Source organism: Macadamia integrifolia, chromosome 2, assembly GCF_013358625.1.
Source record: "Macadamia integrifolia cultivar HAES 741 chromosome 2, SCU_Mint_v3, whole genome shotgun sequence".
NCBI lineage: Eukaryota > Viridiplantae > Streptophyta > Magnoliopsida > Proteales > Proteaceae > Macadamia > Macadamia integrifolia.
The window spans coordinates 8,204,986-8,227,878 of record NC_056558.1 but is presented as its reverse complement, the minus strand read 5'-3'; the positions used below and the strand labels follow the sequence as shown (position 1 = coordinate 8,227,878).

At 38.3% G+C, this 22,893-nt stretch overlaps 2 protein-coding genes across 2 annotated transcripts; one reads left to right on the top strand and one right to left on the bottom strand.

Annotated features, from left to right (window-relative positions):
• On the top strand, positions 1–7,464 carry LOC122072254 (ABC transporter B family member 15-like). Its single transcript, XM_042636840.1, has 7 exons — positions 1–389; positions 476–530; positions 615–793; positions 1,487–1,944; positions 4,173–4,713; positions 4,810–5,733; positions 5,833–7,464. The coding sequence occupies exons 1-7, from the start codon at positions 162–164 to the stop codon at positions 7,219–7,221; spliced, it is 3,774 nt and encodes a 1,257-aa protein (XP_042492774.1). The 5' UTR covers positions 1–161; the 3' UTR covers positions 7,222–7,464.
• Positions 7,465–14,003: 6,539 nt separating this feature from the next.
• Positions 14,004–17,046, bottom strand: LOC122057754 (disease resistance protein Roq1-like). Its single transcript, XM_042620001.1, has 5 exons — positions 16,598–17,046; positions 16,259–16,370; positions 15,379–15,703; positions 14,742–14,794; positions 14,004–14,651 (listed from the first exon to the last, which is right to left on the bottom strand). Exons 1-5 carry the CDS (start codon positions 17,044–17,046, stop codon positions 14,004–14,006), a joined length of 1,587 nt encoding a protein of 528 aa, XP_042475935.1.
• Positions 17,047–22,893: the final 5,847 nt, after the last annotated feature.

The window sequence follows — 22,893 nt, the reverse complement described above, 5'->3', positions numbered from 1 at the left end:
TCCACACTCAATGAGGCGTTGGAGAGGACCCTAATGCTTATAAATCAACGATGATATGGCCTAGCTGTCACCCTTCCGGGCAAACTGAGTAGCAACCAAGAGAGAGATAGTTCTCTTCCCTTGGATCTTTCTCTCTCCTAAGTCCCAATATTGAAGCTGAGATGACCGGTAAGGCCAAGAGTAGCAGTAAGAGTAAGACCAACTCCATTCTTACCATCTTCAGGCACGCCGACTGTAAAGATGTATGGTTGATGGTTCTAGGATTCATCGGAGCCGTCGGTGATGGGTTCTCTACGCCTACCTTACTCTACTTCAATGGCATCGTCTTCAACAAATTCGGTAGTTTCTCCTCCATTAATTCTCGGGACATAGTTAGAAAAACCAACCAGGTCTCTCCCTCTTCACTCTTCTCTCTCTCTCTCTCTCTACCAAGTAACCTAGTGACAAACTGACTTCAATTAATCATTGATTACAGACTTCCTTGTATTTACTGTATGTGGCTTGTGGGTCTTTGGTTGCTGCTTTCATGGGTGAGCTTCTAATTCCTTTTCTAGATTCATTAATATTGAAATATGGAAAAGTTATACTCAATGGGTGTAATTTGGATCCTAAAGAGGGATATTGCTGGACAAGAACGGGAGAGAGACAAGCCACAAGGATGAGAGCAAGATACTTGAAAGCTGTCTTAAGGCAAGACATTGGTTACTTCGACCTGCAAGTGGCCAGCACCACCCAAGTGGTCACCAGTGTCTCCAACGACACCCTTGTCATTCAAGTCTTCCTTAGTGAGAAGGTGAACACTGTAACTCACAATATTCTGATCTGGGTTTCCTTTATGGAAAAAAGGACTCTGTCTGGAAGTGAGGTGCGAGCCTCGATCCCCTCCCCTATGGGTAACCATCCCACCCTTTCGCATAGTGTCCATTGAGTGTGGGGATCACCTTTGAGTTGTGGTGATTGCACCTTATGGCTGGTGTGAAATGGGGTGGTGTGATTACTTGCAGGGTAGAGGAACCATATCTGGTGGCACCTACGGCTAGCCCAGTATGGGGCATATGAGTGCCCTATCCCATGAAAATCTCATTCCAATTAATGCTTTTGTGACAAAATATTTTGCTGCTGTCAGGGTTGTAGAGACTTTCTTGAAATCAAGATCATCTACTATGGCGACCTCCCCACCCATCTCCCACCCCCAATCCTTGTGCTAGTTAGAGCAATGCCAGAGGGGGGGATGGGATGGAGGGTGGGAGATGGCAGTCACCACTATATTCACTTTTCCTGCTCATGGCCGAGAAGATGGAATAATTCACTTCTCTTTTGGGTTCACAGTTACGCTCCTAGGAAGCAGCAAAATTTCATCTACATTTTACAACGCTCCCATTAGCCCCTATGTTGGGCCACGCTTCTCCCCTTTCTTTATTTAACCCTTTTTTTCTTCCTTTTTTTCAGTAGAATTTAACTGTTATTCAATCTTTATAATTATCAGTTGCCCAACTTCATAATGAACGCGACGACCTTTGTTGGGTGCTACGTGATAGCGTTTTTGTTGATGTGGAGGCTGGCCCTGGTAGCCCTACCATTTGTAATGCTTGTGATAGCTCCAGGCTTGATATGTGGAAGGATTCTCATGGGTATGGGAAAGAAAGTGGGAGAAGAGTATGGTAAAGCTGGTAGTATAGTGGAGCAGGCTGTGTCGTCGATTAGGACAGTATACTCTTTCGTTGGAGAAAGCAGGATCATGAGTGAGTTCTCAACAGCACTACAAGGGTGTGTAAGGCTTGGGTTGAAGCAGGGTTTGGTGAAGGGTATGGCGATTGGAAGCAATAGCATTGTCTACTCTATTTGGTCTTTCATGTTTTGGTATGGAAGCAAATTAGTGATGTACCATGGTGGGCGAGGAGGAACCATATTCACTGTTGCAGCCTGCATCGCCATTGGTGGCATGTAAGCCTCTCTCTCTCTCTCTAGAACTATTGAACATTTTGGACCAATGTGCATGCATGGTTTCCAACTCCAACTCCAACTCCAACTCCAACTTAGAAACAAATGAAAATGGTGTACAATGACTACCACTTTCAAGTGCTTTTTATCACATCCCACTTTATCTCGTGGAATGGCACTTTGAGACCTCATATAGTGCCATGGCTCTTTTCTGTCCTATCTTGTCTCTCAATTTTTTTCCAAGAGCAAAAACTGCTTTATTTTATAAGAAAAATCTATGATGGTGACCTAAAGTTAAGTGCGAGGTGGCTTTTGTTTGTGAATAGACCTTTCAACTCATCATACTTCTTCAAAGATAATGATGTAAATGCTGATCTCACGGCGACCATCATCGAAATGGGATAACGGGGATGCCTTTTCTGTGCTTGTTGTTGGAGGAGTAGTGTGGCAATTTAAAAACACCATAATAGAAGGAGAGGTAAAATGTAAGGGAGTATAAGAAACAAAATTTAACGTAGTGAAATATCATGAAAAAAAGATTATGTAGGGGAGTGATATATACTAAGGGTAGCCAACTACACGCATAGAAATTGCATAGGCCACAACATTATCAGTCTTATAAAAATGAACAAAGCAACAAACCTACATCTACTTGGGGTTTAATTTGGTGGTAACCCAACCAATTCTATTTTTTAACTATTTCTTTTCAAATCATATAAGAAAGAAGCTCAGTGAGTGCTATATCTTTTGCATTTCTTGTATCTGGATTGCGGCGTGATGACGTTTTCTCTGTAAAGAGAAGAAAGATTTGTAGTTTTAATAGTATATGTCATGTTAAGTATTGAGGTGAGATTATGGTATATTTAAGGATCCACCTATTTTGATGAATTACTTATTATCCAAGTACGTTCATTGATCTAGATGTTTGATAGCCTCTAACATTGAGCAGATAAAGATTATAATCTTATTATTGATTATAGTAGCAGATTTACCTGAATTAAGTCAAGTAGTTTTTCGCTTTCACATGTGAAATTGATGTATTATTTTGTGATTTTCTTGATTTGATTTGTTGCATTATTAAATTGGCATACTTGAATGTTGTGTATCTCCCTCGAGATGATTTAAATTTCGCAACACCTGTTAGGCCCTCTTCATGAAAATTTAAGTGCGACTATACTTGATTAACTCAATAATTTAACGAAATTAAGGCATAAGATATAGAATTTTTTAATTTGTTTCAACCTTCAAAAAAATAGGTACAATCTTTGACAGGTGTCCATTGCAAGACTTTTTCTTACATGTCTTGCCACATGGACAGATGATGTGGCTGTTCTAACCTTTGGATAGCTAGAGAGGCCATGGTCTAAATTATCTATGTGCCAAATTTCATAGTTTAATTTAATCGAATACCATATATTTCATATATTTACACTCCGATAACCATTGTAGTCTTTCATAGCCCTAGATTTTCAAATATGTTTGCCACGTGGAAAACTTTGGTGAAGATGAAATCTATCATATGATTAGAAAACATAGTGTTCTATCCATCTGCAAAATTTGGATCTCAAATGATCTTTCAAATCGCAATTATGTAATTATTTCCTTTTATAGTGGTCGTGTAGGAAAGGTTCGTAGATGTAAAAAGACTCCCTCAAAAAAACTTTTGATACACAAAGATAATCTTCAATTTTGTTGGTGATCATCCCCTACCCCCGTTTCTGCTCTCCCAGGGTCATATCCAATGGCAATACAGGCAGTAAGGAATCTCTTCACCTTATGTGAAGAAAACTCGATTTTTTTTTTTTTTTTTAATTCCATAAATACTGGAAGACTATGCAAATTCACTGTAAGGCAGGGACCTGGATCTATGGTAGGGATTCAATTAGGATGGCAGCAATGTTTCCTTTAAAAATCATGGAAAACCCACTTTCTATTCACCTCAGACTATAGGGGAAATGAATGGGTTTAAATCCTCTGCGGCGCTGAGCAATGATTGACAGTGAGGATCCAATGGCTGGGAGGACTCCGGCATGCACCCAGCCCTTGGATCCTCACTGCCGCTTACTGGCTCACCACAGAGAATTTTTTTGTGGAATTAAGGTAGGGAACTGGATACATGAAAATTTTTATGGAAAACCATGGGAAAACGAACTTCCCACTGAAAATTTGATAATCTAGGTTTAGCGAATGTTTACTTCTTTTGATATCCTTTCTTACTTCCTGTCAATCAGATCACTAGGCAGTGGGTTTGTGAACTTGAAGCACCTCTCTGAAGCTAGTGCTGCTGGAGAACGTATAATGCAGATAGTAAAGAGGGTACCAAAAATAGATTCAGACAATAATGAAGGCCAGGTTCTACAAAACATTTCAGGGGAGGTTGAATTCAAACACATAGAATTCGGGTACCCATCCAGACCAGAGAATGCAATTCTCAGAGATTTCTCACTCATTGTACCAGCAGGAAGGACAGTTGCTTTAGTTGGAGGGAGTGGTTCTGGAAAGTCTACAATAATCTCTTTGTTGCAGAGGTTTTATGACCCACTTAGTGGAGAAATACTTCTTGATGGGTTCAACATTGTTAAACTTCAGCTCAAATGGCTTCGATCTCAAATGGGTTTAGTGAGCCAAGAACCAGCTTTATTTACTACCTCCATTAAAGAAAACATACTCTTTGGCAAAGAAGACGCAACCATGGATGAGGTAGTTGAAGCAGCAAAATCTGCAAATGCTCACAGTTTCATTTCTCTACTACCACAAGGATATGATACCCAGGTTTGTTTTTGTCACTGTTTAGATTGACCATTAAAGTCATTAAACATCAATGAAACAATTTAAACAAGCAGAAGCTCACAATTTGAATTTGCACAGGTTGGTGAAGGAGGCACTCAGTTATCAGGAGGACAAAAACAGAGGATAGCAATTGCAAGAGCGGTGATTAGAGCCCCAAAGATCCTTCTATTGGATGAGGCGACAAGTGCATTAGATTCAGAATCAGAGAGAATTGTTCAAGAAGCACTTGACAAGGCTGTGGTAGGCCGAACGACAATTGTTATTGCTCACCGTCTTTCAACAATTCACAATGCTGAGATGATCGCTGTAGTTCAGAATGGGCACATCATGGAATCAGGGTCACATGAAGAGTTGATCCAATATGAGAACGGATTGTACACTTCATTAGTTAGACACCACCACCACCACCAACAACAACAAACAGAGGAGAAAACCAAAGAGGAAGAGAGCCCATTGACACACCTATCATCATTTCCCCTCTCAAAATATGATAAGATCAACGTCACCAAGCGCAAGCTCTCCTCACAAAGTAGATCCAACTCTGCAATCTCAGCAGCAACATCAAATCAAATATCAGAAGGAGGAGAAATCAATGCTGAACAAGAATTTCCAGTGCCCTCTTTTCGAAGATTATTGCTTCTTAATCTTCCAGAGTGGAAACAAGCAATCTTGGGATGCATTAGCGCAGTGTTGGTGGGCTTAGTGCAGCCCGTGTTCTCATTCCTGATGGGTAGTATGATATCAGTCTATTTCTTGCCCAGTCATGAGGAGATCAAGTCGAAGGTGAGGATGTACTCGTTCTTATTCCTTGGCTTGACTCTATTCTCATTCGTCGTATACACATGCGAACACTACCACTTCGCTGTGATGGGTGAATCCCTAACAAGGAGGATCAGAGAAAGAATGTTGTCTAAGGTTCTTACTTTCGAAGTAGGGTGGTTCGATCAAGATAGCAACTCTACTGGGGCAGTTTGTTCTAGACTCGCAAAGGATGCTAACATGGTAAGCATTAAGAAACTCCATCCCACCAGTCTCTCTTAGACACAAACACAAACACATGGTGAGCACTATAGTCTTATCATTTTTTGGCAAATTCCGTAGGTCAGGTCACTCGTTGGGGATCGAATGGCTCTTCTCGTACAAACCTTCTCAGCAGTAACCATTGCATGCACCATTGGTATAATCATTGCATGGAGGCTTGCGATTGTAATGATGGCCAGTCAACCCCTTTTCATCCTCTGCAACTACTTCCAACTGGTTCTGCTCAAGAAAATGTCAAACAAAGCCATCAAAGCCCAAGAAGAAAGTAGCAAACTTGCGGCAGATGCAACCTTAAACATCCGAACAGTCACAGTTTTCTCCTCCCAACGTCGAGTACTCGATTTGCTAGCCAAAGCTCAAGAAGGTCCACGAAGAGATAGCATTTGTCAAGCATGGCTTGCAGGAATTGTCCTCGGCATCAGCCAAGGCCTCATATACTGCAGCCGAGCCTTCGAGTTCTGGTATGGTGGAAAGCTCATCTCTGAGGGTTACATTACAGTTAAGGCCTTCCTTGAAACTTTCTTTACCTTAATTATCACCGGCCGTATCATCGTCGAAGCCGCCAGCATGACCGCCGACTTGGCGAAAGGAGCTGACGCCGTTAGCTCTGTATTTGCCGTGTTGGATCGGAACACTCGGATTGAAACCGAAAACCCGAAAGGATATCAGCCCGAAATGTTGATCGGTCAGGTGGAGCTCCGAGACGTTCACTTTTCATATCCAGAAAGACCCAACGTCGTCATCTTCCAAGGGTTCTCACTTAGCATTGAAGCAAGAAAGTCAACGGCGTTGGTGGGCCAAAGTGGTTCAGGGAAATCAACAATCATTGGCCTGATAGAGAGATTCTATGATGCATCGGAAGGAACGGTGGAGATCGATGGAAGGGATATAAAGGCGTACCATCTCCGGTCTTTGAGGAAACGCATTGGCCTGGTGAATCAAGAGCCAACTTTATTCGCAGCCACAATCAGAGATAATATAGCCTATGGCGCCTTTGATGGAGGTAAGGTTGACGAGGTTGAAATTATAGAAGCAGCAAAGACAGCCAACGCTCATGATTTCATCACGTCACTTAAAGATGGATACGATACATGGTGTGGCGATAGAGGGGTGCAGTTATCTGGAGGACAGAAGCAGCGGATTGCGATAGCCCGAGCTATACTAAAAAATCCTGCGGTGTTGCTGTTGGATGAAGCCACGAGCGCGTTAGACAGCGCGTCGGAGAAGGTGGTGCAGGAAGCATTAGAGCGAGTGATGGTGGGGAGGACGAGCGTGGTCGTGGCACATCGATTGAGTACCATACAGAAATGTGATGAGATTGTGGTAATGGAAGGAGGGAAGGTGGTGGAGAAAGGGACCCACTCAGCTCTTTTGGCTGCGGGACCGACTGGTGCTTACTACTCCCTTCTTAAGCTCCAAAAGGCGCCTAATACTGAGAAACATCATTGATTAATAGGTAGATTATAAATCTGAACTCCTAAATCCTAATTAAGCATTGTATGATGATGGAATATGTATAGTGTCTTGAGAGGCAATTCATGAGGGGTGGGTGGTTCAAGTAAAACCGGTTCACCCACTGTTGGATATATGTATGTGGTTATGATTGAGAGTGCATGTAAGGAGCTTATTAATTATTAAATTTAAGGTCTTGAAAGACTTATTTTATATGAACTTACAGGCAACCTTTAAGAATTACATGAGCTTCTTTTGTCTCCATAATAATTTATTAAGTAACCAATAAAATTTTCGAAAAATTATGTATTAAAGACTTTTTATTACTATGTTTGTATTTCTCATTGATTGCCATTTGGCTACTTAGATAGTTGTAGGATGGATCAATATGATAAAGGGAGACTCATTGCATCAACTCCCAACTTCAAAGCGGAGAGGTCCTTTCGAAGTCATAAGCCTAAAATTTTACACTACCCAACCAAAATTGGACTGAGCTCTCCTTCTATTCTTGACCATGAAGTGAAAACCTTTCTCTAATGGCCTAAATATGAAATATCTTCCACATAGCATCTCTATTGGGGCTTAAATTTCATGGTTGTGTGACCCTTGTCATCGTCTCTCTTTAACAAATTTCAACCTAGTCCTATGCATTCCCATATATGGGGAGATAATTAGATAAAGCTTTAAAAATTTATTGAAAATTAATTTTACCTATCTCAGGCAACCCTGCAATTCAAACCAAGAGGACAATATGATATTGTTAAGGGACAATTTCCTAAATCTACAGAATAAAAAAAAAAAAAAAAAAACTAATTACAAAACAAAATGACTCAAAATAAATAATTAGATAGGTCTTCAGGAAACAAGCTTGTTTAAAATACATGAGGGAAATTCTTCTCCTATGTTTTAACTTATATAGTAAATTTAAAAGAAAAAAAAAATGCAATTAGATATACTATTTTTCTCAATATCTCTATTTCTTTATTTTCTTCTGTTTTATGTTTCAAAGACTCAAATCCTTATCTTTATTTTTTTATTTTTCTTGTTTCTTCATAAATATGATTCATTTTCTTCATTCGGTGGGTGAAAGCAATTTAGCATCCAAAACATGGAATCCACAGTGTGACACCTCAAAGCATTCCGTCAGATGAAATAAAATTGTAGTATTTTTATGCTCCTAATGAGATTTTGGTAGTGCTGTTAAGATGAAAAATTGTAGTCTTCTATGATCCTAATGAGAATTTGGTAGTGTTGAGATGAATAATAGTACAGATTAATTGTAGTCACCACTAAGGCCAAACCTTCAACTGGGTGCCATATAAATATTCAATGTGATTGCTATAAATGACAGGTCCAAGCCAGTATCATGCTGAGGGAGGTCCAATGGATGGTGAAAGAGAATGAAGCATCACCATCCAACTACATTTATTCAAGCAATTTAATGGATCACACCAATGGCAGGAACTACTTTGAATAGGACGTGGTAGATCAGTCTGTAGTATTTTCTGAGGTATTGAATTCATGCAGGTCAAGTTTTCAGCTTGTAAATGTCAGCCAGGAGCATGTTAAAACAGCTTAATCCACAAATACGAATCACTGAGGGATGCTCTGCAATGGGCAGCAAAAGAGAATGGAGCAACATCACCAACTGCAGTTTGATTCAATCAATCTAGTAGAGCAAATCAATGGCAAAAACTACTGCTCCAAATAAGACTGACAGATCATTGAGAATTTGCTAGATATTGAATTTAAACAGGCCAAGTTTTCAGTTTGTAATGGTCAGTACATTAGTAGAAACTGGAACAATTACACATACACCCTAGCTAATGAGTTATGGCAAATAAAGTATTTCAATATGTCCCCCCTCCACCCCACTTTTTTGGGTTTAGCAATGATTTTTCTTATGTGTGTCCAAGTAGTTTAGGATGATCATACAGCCTACCCTGAATGTTAGTTCACTTTTTTTTTTTTTTAGGTGCGAAAAACCCCGCAAGTGGCGCAAATTTATAAGGCCTCATCAGCCAAGTGGAGATCATTGGGGTAGGAGTTCCTCCACATATGTGAGCTGGTCAACAATGACAGGACCTGGAACATGTCTTTGTTGATTTCTCTTTTTTCCCTTGATGTTGTTAAAGGTATAAGTAATTTTGTATTATCAACAAAACCTGTCGAAGACAGATAACAGTGTCTGATTACTCATTGCTGTTTATTTGAAACCTAAAGATGAGGCCAAAATTCGAATCTTTCTCTGGAAATGTATCTATGAGGTAATACCTACCCAATCAAGGATCCAAAGACCCCTAAAAAACCAATCTCCATTATGTCCCATTTGTCACAAAGACCAATAAACAACCTGGAACGCTCTCCTCTCATGTCCAGTTTCAAAGAGAGTTTGGAATGCTTCTGTTAGATCAAACACCAAGAAACATGAATAATAAAGAGACAATAGATCAGTACGACAGAGATTTAACGAGGTTCATACACCAGGGTGGTGTGCTACGTCCTCAGGCGAAGAAAAAGATGATTCACTATGCAGAAGAGAAATTACATCCTAACAGCGGTGAGTAAAAACTCACCCTGAAACCCTAGCTGCGTGAAAACTCTGGAATACAATGACTTTCTCAACAAGCAACAGTACATTATACATACTCCAAATCGCGGGTCGACCCATCGGGTCACAGTTGATCCGGTCGAACCATACCGCGGGGGCATAGCCCTCTCATCCCATACGAGATCAGTGATGGGCTCCGGGCTTGGGCCTATCGGCCCAACCCCTCTGCTTCCATCACAGATCTCAAAAAAATTTCCATTCGGGTCGTCACCAAAATATGTCGGATCGGGTCAATCTTCAAAATGAGTCAAGAATTCGAGACAAACTTAACAAATCTCCACCTTGGTTTGCATTCTCCTCCAACAGATAAACAAATAGCTAATATCTTCATCTTCTCCAATAGCCCTCCAAAGGGCTGAACTCAAACACGACAAACACCAAGTTCAAGCAATGCTCGAACTTACCAACACATAAAGGCTTAATCAACATATCAACTGGATTGTCTTCAGTACCAATCTTCAACACTTGAATATAACCTTGAACAATTATCTCTTTTATGAAATGATACCGAACATCAATGTGTTTTGTCCTCTCATGATACATTGGATCTTTAGTCAAGTGAATAGCACTCTGGCTATCACAATGGACAACAGTCACCCCATGATCCATGCTGAGTTCTCCCAACAAACCTCTAAGCCAAATAGCTTCCTTAATTGCCTCAGTCACTATCATATACTCTGCTTCAGTAGTAAATAATGTAACTGTAGCCTGTAAAGTAGCTTTCCAACTAACCGTATTTCCTCCAAGAGTAAATACATAGCCTATGAATGACCTCCTCTTGTCAAGATCACCTGCGTAATCTGAATCAACATAACCAGCTAAATTATCACCATTCCTCCCAAACTCCAAACAAACACCAGAGGCCCCTTTCAAGTACCTAAGTATCAACTTCACTGCTTCCCAATGAGCTTTACCTGGACATGACAAATATCTGCTCACCACACTGACATCTTGTGAAATGTCAGGACGAGTGCAAACCATAGCATACATAATGGAGCCAACTGCACTAGAGTATGGAACATGTGACATGTACTCCACCTCTTCATCTGTCTTAGGTGATAGAGCAGTTGAAAGTTTAAAATGAGATGCAAGAGGAGTAGTTACAGGTTTGGCATCTTTCATGCCAAAACGATTCAATACCTTCTCAGTGTACTTTTGTTGAGATAGCCACAGTTTTCCTGCTTTTCTATCCCTCTTGATCTCCATACCAAAGATCTTCCTTGCTGCCCCCAAATCTTTCATCTCAAATTCAGAACCTAATTGTTCCTTCAACCTATTGACCTCATTCCTATCTTTTGCTGCAATCAACATAAAGCAACAAATATATGAATGACCCATCAGAGAGCTTTCTGAAATAAACACAACAGTCATATTGACACCTGGAGTATCCAAAACTAGCCATAACTGAATCAAACCTTTTATACCACTGTCTAGGAGATTGTTTCAAACCATATAGGGACTTCTTCAACAAGCATACATGGTCCTCCTTACCTTCAATAACAAACCCTTCAGGTTGATGCATATAAATCTGTTATTCTAGTTCACCATGCAAGAATGATGTTTTCACATCAAGTTGCTTCAACTCCAAATCATGCATAGCAACTAAAGCAAGTAGGACACAAATAGAACTATGCTTAACAACAGGTGAGAAAACATCATTAAAATCAATTCCTTGTACCTGACTATAGCCCTTTGCAACTAAACGTGCCGTGTACCTAGCATCTTCAACACCTGAGGCAGATTCATTCTTCTTGAAGACCCATTTGCAGCCAATAATTTTCTTCTCTGTTCTCGGCTTCACAAGCTCCCAAGTCTGATTTTTATGAAGAGATTCCATCTCCTCATTCATGGCAATCAACCATTTTGTAGAATCAATTGAAGCAATAGCTTCAGAATATGTTGCAGGCTCACTATTTTCAATTGTATCTGCAACAGACAATGCATAAGCAACAAATTCAATATGCCCATACTTTTGTGGTTGTCTAATATTCCTCCTTGGTCTATCATTGGCAATGTTGTACCGCTCTTCTTCTTGATTCTCTTGAGCATCATCTCCTTCAGTAAAAGTAGGCAGCTGGACTAAAATAGATTGTGTTTTGTTGAAGATGAACTACTAATTTCAAACTCCACCTTCTCTCTAGATTTTTCTTGACTTTCATCACAATGAATATGAACTTCTTTCCTAGAATGCAACATAGCAGATTTATCAAAAGTAACATCTCTGCTAATAAGAAATTTTGGAGACTTTGGATCAGGACACCACAACCTGTATCCTTTCACTCCAGATCCATACCCAAGAAAAATGCATTTCTTAGCCCTGGGTTCCAACTTCCCTTCATTTACATGTGCATAAGCAGGACATCTAAATACTTTCAAATTTGAATAGTCTGTAGGTTTACCTGATCAAACTTCTTCTGGAGTCTTGCACTCAATAGCTGTGCAAGGAGATCGATTCACCAACAAGGTTGCTGTGTTAACTGCTTCTGCCCAGAACTCCTTGCCCAATCCTGCATTTGATAACATACACCTTGCCTTTTCTAACAAGGTTCTATTCATACACTCTGCCACTCCATTCTGCTGGGGTGTTTTAACAACTGTATGGTGTCTTGCAATACCTTCATTTTTGCAGAACTCATTAAAGTCACATTCACAAAACTCTAGGCCATTATCGGTTTTCAACCTTTTAATTTGTTTCCCAGCCTGCTTCTCAGCACTCGAAGTTGAAGTTTTAAGGGATTGCAACAGCACTAAGAATAGTTACCCGTATGAAGGGGCACAACTGCAAAAAGTGGTGAACTGGTGATTGCATCAGACTATCCAAAAGTCGTGTTTTCTCAAGAATGCTGAGTTTGATAACTGGCCATCATGGTTTCGGGAAATCCAAACATATTTCTATTCCTTACCATAAAAAGAAAGAAAAAGAAAAACCATACCCAATATTAAGATGCAGAGGATAGCATTATTACAATACAAATTACATTGAGTTCCATGCATTTATCAAATAACCCTTCTCTGTCTTGCCATGCTAGTGTATATACAGCATGTTCTTCATTATTAAGTGGTCTCTGGCCACAAAAATAAATGGATTAGCCATTGATTTATCATACTGAGGACACACAGAAATTAAAACAGATTAAGGGATCAGATTATAATGCTGTAGATTCTGAGTTGCTTTATCTTGTCAAATGTAAGGCCTCATGTAACACTCACCAGCAAAGCATAGTCTCTAATCACTTCAGTATTCACAATATTAACTCGTTGAGCAACAGAAAAGAAGGAACTCTGCCTTATCATCATTGTCAAGAGGATGCTTATTTGTAGTCTTCTCAACTCTCAAGTCTGCCTCCATGCATTAGTCCTCTCCTCTTCTTCCTCAGCAAGTTGGTTCTGATATATCCTCCATCGTCAATATCTTATAAACTCAAAAAATCTCTTACCATAATCGCACGCACTGAAATGATTGTAAAGCATGTCCAAGTTAGGCTCCTCTTTTATTAGGAAGAGATTCAGTGTTCATCAACAGAAACTGGGTCTACATGTGATATCTCAATTACATCTCTGCCTTCCAGCAGAAACCCAAACCAATCAAACCCTTCGAATTAGTGAATGTATTCTATGCATGTTTGATTCATCAATTTGATGCCTTCAATTCTCAGCCTAGTTTCACAATTGATTTTTTTTCTCTTTCCTATGGATACAAGCTTCAAAATTCAGAGAGATATTTATTGGTGAATTCTCCTCTAGAATTTCCTCATCTATGAGGAAAAAGAAAGAAATGTGCATAATTAATCTGCTGCAGATCTCAAAATCAAGATTCAGGTAAGGGCTTGGACCTTCATATGTATTTTGCAAACCTATCCAAATTTGTCTCCAGCCTTTTCTGTCACCCAACAGAAATGTTTCCTGTAAGAGGAAAGTAAAGGATCTGTCAATCAAAAAAATTTAGGAAACTATAATTGTTTTGTAGGTTTTTGCATACCCCAAGAAAGCAAAAGAAACTAATTAATTGGTAATTTTCCAGTTATTTTGGCAGTTGCTAACTAAGGTTCCAAGTTCCGACAAGATAGGGAGAGTTAGACAGATAAAGGACCTGGCCATCCTTCAGCCACTAATGATTTGTTATGACGCAGCATGGATCCACTTTGAGATCTCATCCACTTTCTTGTAATCAGAGTGAATTGTCCTCTTGAATCCTCTGAACAGCTTCGCCCTTTACACAAAAATCTTTAAGGCATAATAACTGCAACTTTCTCATATTTCGCATGTCTGGGAAACTTACCAATGATTTGCAACGAAAACGAAGTTCAATTAAACTCGAGGGCAGCATTGATATGTATGGAAGCTTGTCACGTCCACTAAGGTCAATGTAACGCAAAGATGTCATATTCTCTAGAGACCTTGGCAGACCCACTAGCCCATGGCAGAGCGAAAGATCCAATACCTCCAGCTTTTTTAATAGTCCAACACTGTTAGACAATGCTTTAATATTTGTCCTGTCCAAGGAAAGCTCAACTAAAGATTCTTTTAGATCACCAATAGATCCAGGCAACTCATTGAGAGAAGTGCAGTGAGTGAGAATAAGCTTCTCGAGAGAACTCAACCTACATACACTGTTTGGGAGTGTTTTAAGAGAATAGCACCATCCCAAGTTCAAGTAAGCGAGCTGTTGGAGCCCCCCAATAGATTCATCTAAACTAATCAAATATGAGCAATCATCAAGATACAACCTCTCTAAGTGAGGAACACATGAGAAGTTGGGAGACTCAGACAGAGGGAAACAACAACTGAGTTTAAGAATTTTCAATTGTTGAAACATCTGCCAAACAAAGAGATGAATGTAAAACATTGTTAATGTCCAATAATACTGAGTCATAAAATGAGACAACAAAAGATAAATACCACACACCTTATTTTCAAGCCCATTGTTCCAAGCTTTTCTAAACAAGCCATATCTTAAATCTAGCATAATTAATTCATCATGATAAAAATTAGCAGATAGATTTTGCAACGGACATTTCCACCATCTGAGCCATCTTAACCTAAAAGGAAGACACTGAAAGCTCCACTCCAATGATGCTCCATCGACTTGTAGTCATCTTAGTTTGGGTATCCTCTCAAAGCCTTTGGTATGTAAACAAACATTGTCATTTGAGTTCAAGTTAAGGAGGAGACCCTAAACGATTTCATTCCCCTACAGTAGAAAAATAATCCAAATAAATAAAATTTGGCAGAAAAAAAAAATATGTTGAGCCTTTGTCAGGGAACTCCATACTTATTGCTTGTGGTCCTAATGCAATTTATTTCAATATCTATTTATATATTAGGATCACAAGATTTCCTAGAGTAAGCATAGAGGAAAAATAAAAAGAAAAACAATAACAATTCATGCAATTAGTTCCTACCTCACCACCATTTAATACCTTCATGATTACGTCACGAGACCACAACTCTCAGTTTACAAGGTTCCATGGGGTTTTATTTAAATACAATTCCCCTTCCCATGTCACGGACCTGATCATGCATCCACAATTCTTTCGACTCACCAGTCTTTAAGAGGGATTTTCTATTGAGAACTTCTATACGGTATTTCGGTTCAAAGCCACAAGCTTCCCATATTGAAATTACTGTTTCTTCCTCCCATCCTATGAAAAAGCAGGCAGCATCAAGAAACATAGCTTTCTCAATATCATCTTGCAGATTATCGTAGCTTATCTTTAACTTTCCATAGACATTATTATGAGGAATTTGTTCCAATATATGATGCATGCTTTTCCATACTTCTTTATCTTTTTTGATAGATAGACCAGAACCCAAAACCTCCAAGGGTAAGGGTAGTCCTCCTGTAGTGCGTGCTATGTCAATTGAAAGCTGCATAAAATCATCAGGAAGTTGATCCGTTGAAAAAGCATACAAGCTGAAGAGTTGAAGACTCTGTTTCTCATTCAATTCTTTAGGGTCATATATTTTTTTATTATTTTCAGTAACTCCACATAGAACGTCTTGATCTCTAATTGTTATAATTATCCTACTTCCAGGACCAAGCCAATTGAGATCACCAACCAATGCATTTAATTGGATACAATCATCCACATCATCAAGAATTATAAGAGTATCTATTTTGTGAAGTCTTTTTTTTTTTTTTTTTTTTTTTTTTTTTTTTATCAATTTTGATCCTTCTCTAGAACTGCATATTTTTATTTCCACTCGAAAGATGCTGTAAAGAAGTTTCTCTTGCAAAGAAACTTTACCATTAGGTTGGAATGCTTGCTCTCTTATGTCTTCAAGAAAACAACTCTTGCTGAAGTTTTTAAAGATGCAGTTATATACAGCCGTTGCAATGGTTGTCTTCCCTATGCCACCAATACCACATATCCCTAGAAACTAAACATCCGTAGAATTGGTTTTTATTACAAGGGATAATACAGAATCTATGCGGGCTTCCAATCCAATAGGGTGTTTAACACCAATTAAGGGGATCATATTCAATCGGATCCATGCATTTTGAACAACTGACCTCACTAACTCTGATTCATCCCTGCAAAATGTTCGTAGAAAAAAGGATTTCATGACTCACAACTAAACAAAATTGGAAGTGAAGCTCAAACCCTAGAAGTAAATATGAAATCGATAAAGTTTCCCGATGGAAGAAAGCTTATAATTAAGTTAACATTTATTTTTCACTTTAGCAAAAAACTATAAGATACGACACTGGAACATATATAGTGTACTTCAAAGAAGTACTTTTGAGAGACTGCTACTTACCCATCTTCAAAAACCCATCCATTTTTATCTCCTATCGCTCGTAAAGAGTCCTTCCATCTCCGCAAAGTTTCGGGCACCTCGTTGCCATATCTCTGCGGTGAAATCTCAAAACTTCCAGTCTGATTCTTAACGTCTGATGTCTTAATCTTGAAGAAAATGGGGAAAATGATTTGACTGTATTCCAGTATGTGAGCGAGGTCCCAAAGGCACCATTTGCTTTCTGCGTATCTTTCACTGAAGATAGCAATTGAGAGCTTGGAGCCTTCTATAGCTCTGAGAAGATCCAGCCCAATATCATCTCCTTTCCACAGACCTTTGCTGTCAATGAAAGCATGGATTCCACGATACTTTAGAGCTCCGTGAAGGTGGCCAACAAATTTATTGCGGGTGTCTTCCCCTCTAAAATTGATAAACACGTCATAGCTTGAAAATCCAACATGTGGCTCCATGAAGATTGCAGTTGCAAATAAAGAGATCTGATTGTGAATTTGTAAAGGAGCTCTCTATTCGTGTGCGAATTGATTTGCGTTGAAGAGGATAGAAGATTGATGGAGGAATTGGCGGTTCTGTTTCTGCTTTTCTGTAAGCCGCGAAGAGGAGCAAAGTGGAGAACAGGGGAATTCGTTTGGGATATGATTTTGGGTAAGTAGAATGAGTCAAACTCAAAAGCATGGTTCAAGGAATCGATTGGATTGGATCGGTATTAACCTGGACCATAATTCTTTTTTCGATATTTCATGAATTGATATGGATAAAAGGTAAAATGGATAAAAATAATAATTTTAAAAGCAAAATTAGTGATATTTCTAAGGAAAATTATATTATTACCCATTTTTGGATTTCTCTCTACAAAATTACCCACAAAAAGTTTTGGTTAACAAAAATACCCAAAATCAAGTTTGGATATACAAAACTATCCACCCAAAGTTTTAGTTAACAAAAATACCCTAAATCAGGTTTGGATTTACAAAATTATCCAAAATAGTGATTCTTCATCTTCCACATATAATCATGTATTTTTTTTTGAAAAAATTACATAATTACCCACTTATGGGTTTCCCTTTATAAAATTACCCACCACAAGTTTCAGTTAACAAAAATACCCAAAATTAGGTTTCCCTTTACAAAATTACCCACTTAAAGTTTGAGTTAACAAAAATATCCAAAATTGAGTTTGGGTTTACAAAACCACTCACTCAAAGTTTTAGTAATAAAAAAATACATGATTATATGTGGAAGATGAAAAATCACTATTTTTGGTAGTTTTGTAAACCCAAACCTGATTTTACGTATTTTTGTTAAATGAAACTTTGGGTGGATAGTTTTGTAAACCCAAACCTAATTTTGAGTATTTTTGTTAACCAAAATTTTTTGTGGGTAATTTTGTAAAGGGAAACCTAAAAATGGGTAATTTTATAATTTTCCTTGTTTTTTTTATCACTAAAAGATAATGATTCTTTATCTTCCACATATAATCATGTATTTTTTTAGGGAGAGGGATAGGTATGCTAATAGGTTACCCAAGAAAATGGAATGCTAGCATTTGCTGACCATTGGATGTTGTCAATTTGATTTAAATCATTGGATTCATATTTATTATTTTAATATTTTATACATTAAGAGAGAGAAATACTCAACATATACTTTACCAAAAAGAGAAATACTCAACAGATATAGTACAATTTCCCTTTCCCCTCCGCCGTGAACCTGCTGCACCATCGCTCTCTCTCTCTCTCTCCACACCCTTGTGCACCATCGTACCTGTCCTTGGCCAACGTTGCAAACACTGCCCTCCCCTACCATACAATCTGCAATGCACAACGGTTGCCTCAGTTGCTCAGTCGCCCCCTTTCACTTTGTTGGTTCCACCCTCTGCATCTCACACACATCCCTTTGTAGTTTCTTCCCCCTGCAACTCGACACTAAACCCTCTCTAACTGTCCCTTGCCACATATTGCTCCCCTATCCTACCCCACCCCACCTCCTCCCCCATTGGAAACGTCCATTCTGATTTTCTTTCAAGAAAGCCCCAAATTTGCTCCCCACCTTCGAACTGTTCCACTTTGCCTCCTATGTTGCAATCTCTTGCCTCTCCTCCCGCATGTTCGATCATTCTAAATTCCATCAAGAGGGCAATAAAGGTCACTCTCATCAATGCTACCCCGTTCTGGTTCTCCATTCAAACCAAACCCAAAAATCACAGTATTCCATGAGATCACTCCCTAGATTCTACTAGAATTCCTCCAAGCATTACACTACATTCATTGCTCCAAATTCAGAATACATAATTCATTTATGTGCAAGAGAATCTTACAATCGAATGTCCAACTTAAACCCATATTTATTTAGAGGCAATTATATGTACAGCTCAACCATGGTGTAAGTAACTCAAATCATGAGTGATAGTGCAAACCGATGTAAGGGCATATATACAAGAATGCACACTGAGTGCAGTGGCGGTGGATGCAAAGATGTAGCATCGTTTGATTGCAGCCTTTTCTGCCAAGAGAAAAGGTGAATGAGAGGGAGGAGGCATCAATGGAGAGTGCGACTAGACCTCTTCAAGCAATCGTTGAGTTGCAACCATAAGGAGAGATGCAACCACCGGTTCTAGCAGCGGTTTAGGCAGTGCAGTCGTCATGGGTTCCAATTGAATAGAATCGCTGAGAAGTCCTCGAGATCCATGGAGCTAAAAAATCCACTATGTGTGAAAGATGTAATTGGCAGTGAAGAAGAAAAAGACGACGAGCCAGTAGCAAAATTTAATAAAAAAAAAAAAAATTAGTATGTGCAGTAGATGTCAGGTATTTGGTATACAAATATACTAATTCATTAATGACATAGATTTAAAGTATTTGATCTAACGACCACTATTCGTTAGCATACCTAATTCCTAGGTACTGTGCTAGCATATCTGTCATTTTTCCATTTTTTTATTACTAAAACTTTGAGTGAGTAGTTTTGTAAATCCAAACTCAATTTTGGGTATTTTTGTTAACTTAAACTTTAAGTGGATAATTTTGTAAAGAGAAACCCAATTTTGGGTAATTTTGTTAACTGAAGCTTTTGGTGGGTACTTTTGTAAAGGAAAACCCATAAGTGGGTAATCATGTAATTTTCCCATATTCCTATCCAATTTAAAGTGATCTGAATTAATATCATATCAATATCAACCTTGACCGATTCTTATTCCAATATCAAGTTCTCAAACCGTGTTCACAAGTCAAGGTTGAAACTGTGAGGAAATCACCGCAAAGTTGCAGGGGTGCAAATGAGTTGGGTTCTTTGTTGATATGTTGATGCCAATTACCAATCATGCATTTGTATTTGGAATATCAACGAACAACACTTACATGTTAAGTTGGTCGATGGCCCAATATACAATCAACTTTTTACAATGATAACTCATTTTCAAATTATTGTATTGAAAAATAAACTATTTTAAAAAACCTTTTATCCATAAACCACTTCCAAATTATTTTTAAAAACTTTGTACAACTTATAATGGTATCAAGAGAAGTTGTCAAAACCTATAATGGTGTCAATTAACCAGTCTCATCAAGTAATTTCATATTACATGAAGAAACAAAACAATTTAATTTTTGTTTTCTCCCTTGTTAGAACATTAGGTTTTGCCAAGCTTCTCTCTTGCAGCTGCAAGCTTGATTCAACTATATCCATTTGTGACTAGACCAGATTGAAGGACAAATATATAAGAACACATCTCTAGGAAAATGAATAAAATTCCGTTTCACATCCAACCTGAATCATTCAAGGCAAATGAATAGGACACATAATAATATCATATAATCCCCAAAAAACTCAAATATCAACCATACTATGAGAATATTAGAATGGAAAAATTTTCAATCACGCCAATCCCCTTCTCTTCGTGAGAAAGAAACTTATTTAAATAAAAAAGAGTCTACATCATAATTCACCAGCCAAGAAACCCTATCCACCATAACCTTCTTAAGAACATTTTTTTTTTTTTATTAGAAGAAAATAAGAAGAAGAGAATTACATAGTGTTCAGGGTTTGATATAAATTGTTCGTATCCTTTATTAGTATTTTCCCTGTCATGGCCTTATAGTCTATAAATTTGATCATACGGACTGTATTGTTGTTAGCATTTTTTACACCAAAATTGGGTTTAAACAAAAATGTCTCCATTTCAATTTGAAGATCTTAAGAATATTAGAACCAACAAAATTAAGTTTTTATCTTTACAGATCATAGATACATAAATGTATGACATAAAACGAGAAATCTGCAAGAGAAGATAAAAAAATCTCTAGTTGTCAGCCCTTTGGTTCCTTGCATCTGTGAACTGCATAGCTTATCATCATCCACCCATACCTCTAGCTCTAGGATCGCTTGTTCCATGAAATGATACTCCTAGGTTGCGGAACCACCAAGAATAATTTTCCAAAATAATGGGCATCTGAAAATAAATTAATGCCAAATATTTCAATTCATGGAAAGAAAAATAATAAAATGCATTATATTTGATGCACTCCAAAATCTCAATCTTTCCTGACTAAAGCATGGAATTACTCAAAATGAGTAAATCTTAGGGCCCATTTGATTTTGTTTCTTCTGTTTGTTTCTATGTCCATAAATAGCAAAAATGATTTTTGCGATTATTGTGTTAAGAAATGATTTTTGGAATTGCAAAAAGGTGTTTGATTTTTCTGTTTATCAAAACATTTTCAACAGTGTAGTCGAGGTTTAGACATGAGTGAAGGCACGACATTGTAGGAATGCAACTCATAAGTGAAGGCATGACGTTGGAGTTGAAGGTATGCTTCATGGATATGAGCTTCAGAAGGATGAAGGCAATCCGAAACTGTGAGCTTCACACATCCAGGTTGGAATCGTTGCATTTGGATAGCAAGAAGTTTCAACAATGGGTTGGGGTTTGGGTAGGTCAAGTGAATTATTAGGTTTTTACAATTTTTGTCACTCCCACTTGTTTTTAGAAACAGAAAAACAAGTCTAACTTGTTTCTCCATTCCTGTTTCTATACATAGAAATAGGCATAATTTCTATATCTATTTCAAAAAACAAGTGAAACGAAACAGAAAAATCAAACGATTTTTGGGGTGTTTTTCCATTTTTGAGCACAAAAAAAGGGAAAAGCCATTTCTAGAAACAAAATCAAACGGGCCCTTAGTCCATCCAATGAATAAATTCTAAGAGCAAAACCTAAGGAAAATACACTAGCATTTGTACAAGGTCAGGCGTGCAACAACTACCGGGCAACACAAGGCAAGCAATTTCCAAACAGATATCAATTCCCTTTCTAAGTTAAGGTTGATTGCATGAAATCTTACCAGATTTAAGCCGTTTGTTCAAGTATAGTGCCACTCCACCGTTGAAGTGTCAATGCAGTTAGTCTCCATGGCAGTGTCATTGCTTTTCTTTGAGATGTTGAGAGCAATAGAGGTATAGTCTCATATCGGTCAGTTATATGCCTTTATGTACTTAAGGAGCTCTCTTCACCTAATGCCTTGAGGTTTCGGGGTTGGATCCTCAACATGGTAGATGTTGTGTTTCTCTCTTTATCTACACACTGAGATTTTGGGTTCCTCTCTTTGTCTAACCATTGAGATGTCGAAGATATTGATCTTATGCTGAATATTCTTTCTTTATCCGGTCAAATACATCGAAGATGAGATGTTGAGAGGTATTAAATAAATTTGTGAATATTTCTCTCTTGCTTCCACCTCTTACTCTCTTTGGTGGCAGAGGACCAAGAAGAGAAACTTTCACCAAATCTTTTGGAAACAATAACAACCTTTCAATGTTTTGCAAGTCTTGTGATGATTCCGATGTCTCACAATGAACGCAAAGTTGATTCAAAGTAGATGGCAGCTTTGGTATGAATTGAAGCTTGTTACGTCCACTAAGTACAATGTGACGCAGAGACAACATATTCTCCATTGACATTGGCAGATTCACAAGCTCATCGCAAAGTGAAATATCCAATTCCTCTAGTTTCTCTAACAGTCCAACACTGTTAGGCAATGCTTTAATCTTTGTTTCGTTCAAGAGAAGCTCAATCAAAGATTCTCTTAGGTAACCAATGGATTCAGGCAACTTTTTGAGTGAGATGCAGTGACTAAGAACTAATTTTTGGAGAGAACTCAGCCAACAAATATTTATTGGGAGTACCTGAAGAGAACTACAACTTTCCAAGTTCAAGTAAGTCAGCCCTTGGAGCTGCCCAATGGATTCATGTGAATTGACCAAAGAATAGCAATTATTAAGATACAACATCTCCAAGCGAGGAA

Excerpts from the sequence above, each read along its gene's own strand:
- LOC122072254 (XM_042636840.1), top strand. The coding sequence starts at position 162 with ATGACCGGTAAGGCCAAGAGTAGCAGTAAGAGTAAGACCAACTCCATT. Across the intron at positions 1,945-4,172 it reads TGCATCGCCATTGGTGGCAT|ATCACTAGGCAGTGGGTTTG; the intron begins GTAAGCCTCTCT and ends CCTGTCAATCAG. Across the intron at positions 5,734-5,832 it reads TCGCAAAGGATGCTAACATG|GTCAGGTCACTCGTTGGGGA; the intron begins GTAAGCATTAAG and ends CAAATTCCGTAG.
- LOC122057754 (XM_042620001.1), bottom strand. The coding sequence starts at position 17,046 with ATGGAGCCACATGTTGGATTTTCAAGCTATGACGTGTTTATCAATTTT. Across the intron at positions 16,371-16,597 it reads GGATGGGTTTTTGAAGATGG|GGATGAATCAGAGTTAGTGA; the intron begins GTAAGTAGCAGT and ends AACATTTTGCAG. Across the intron at positions 14,795-15,378 it reads AAAATCCCTCTTAAAGACTG|ATTTAAGATATGGCTTGTTT; the intron begins GTGAGTCGAAAG and ends TAATTATGCTAG.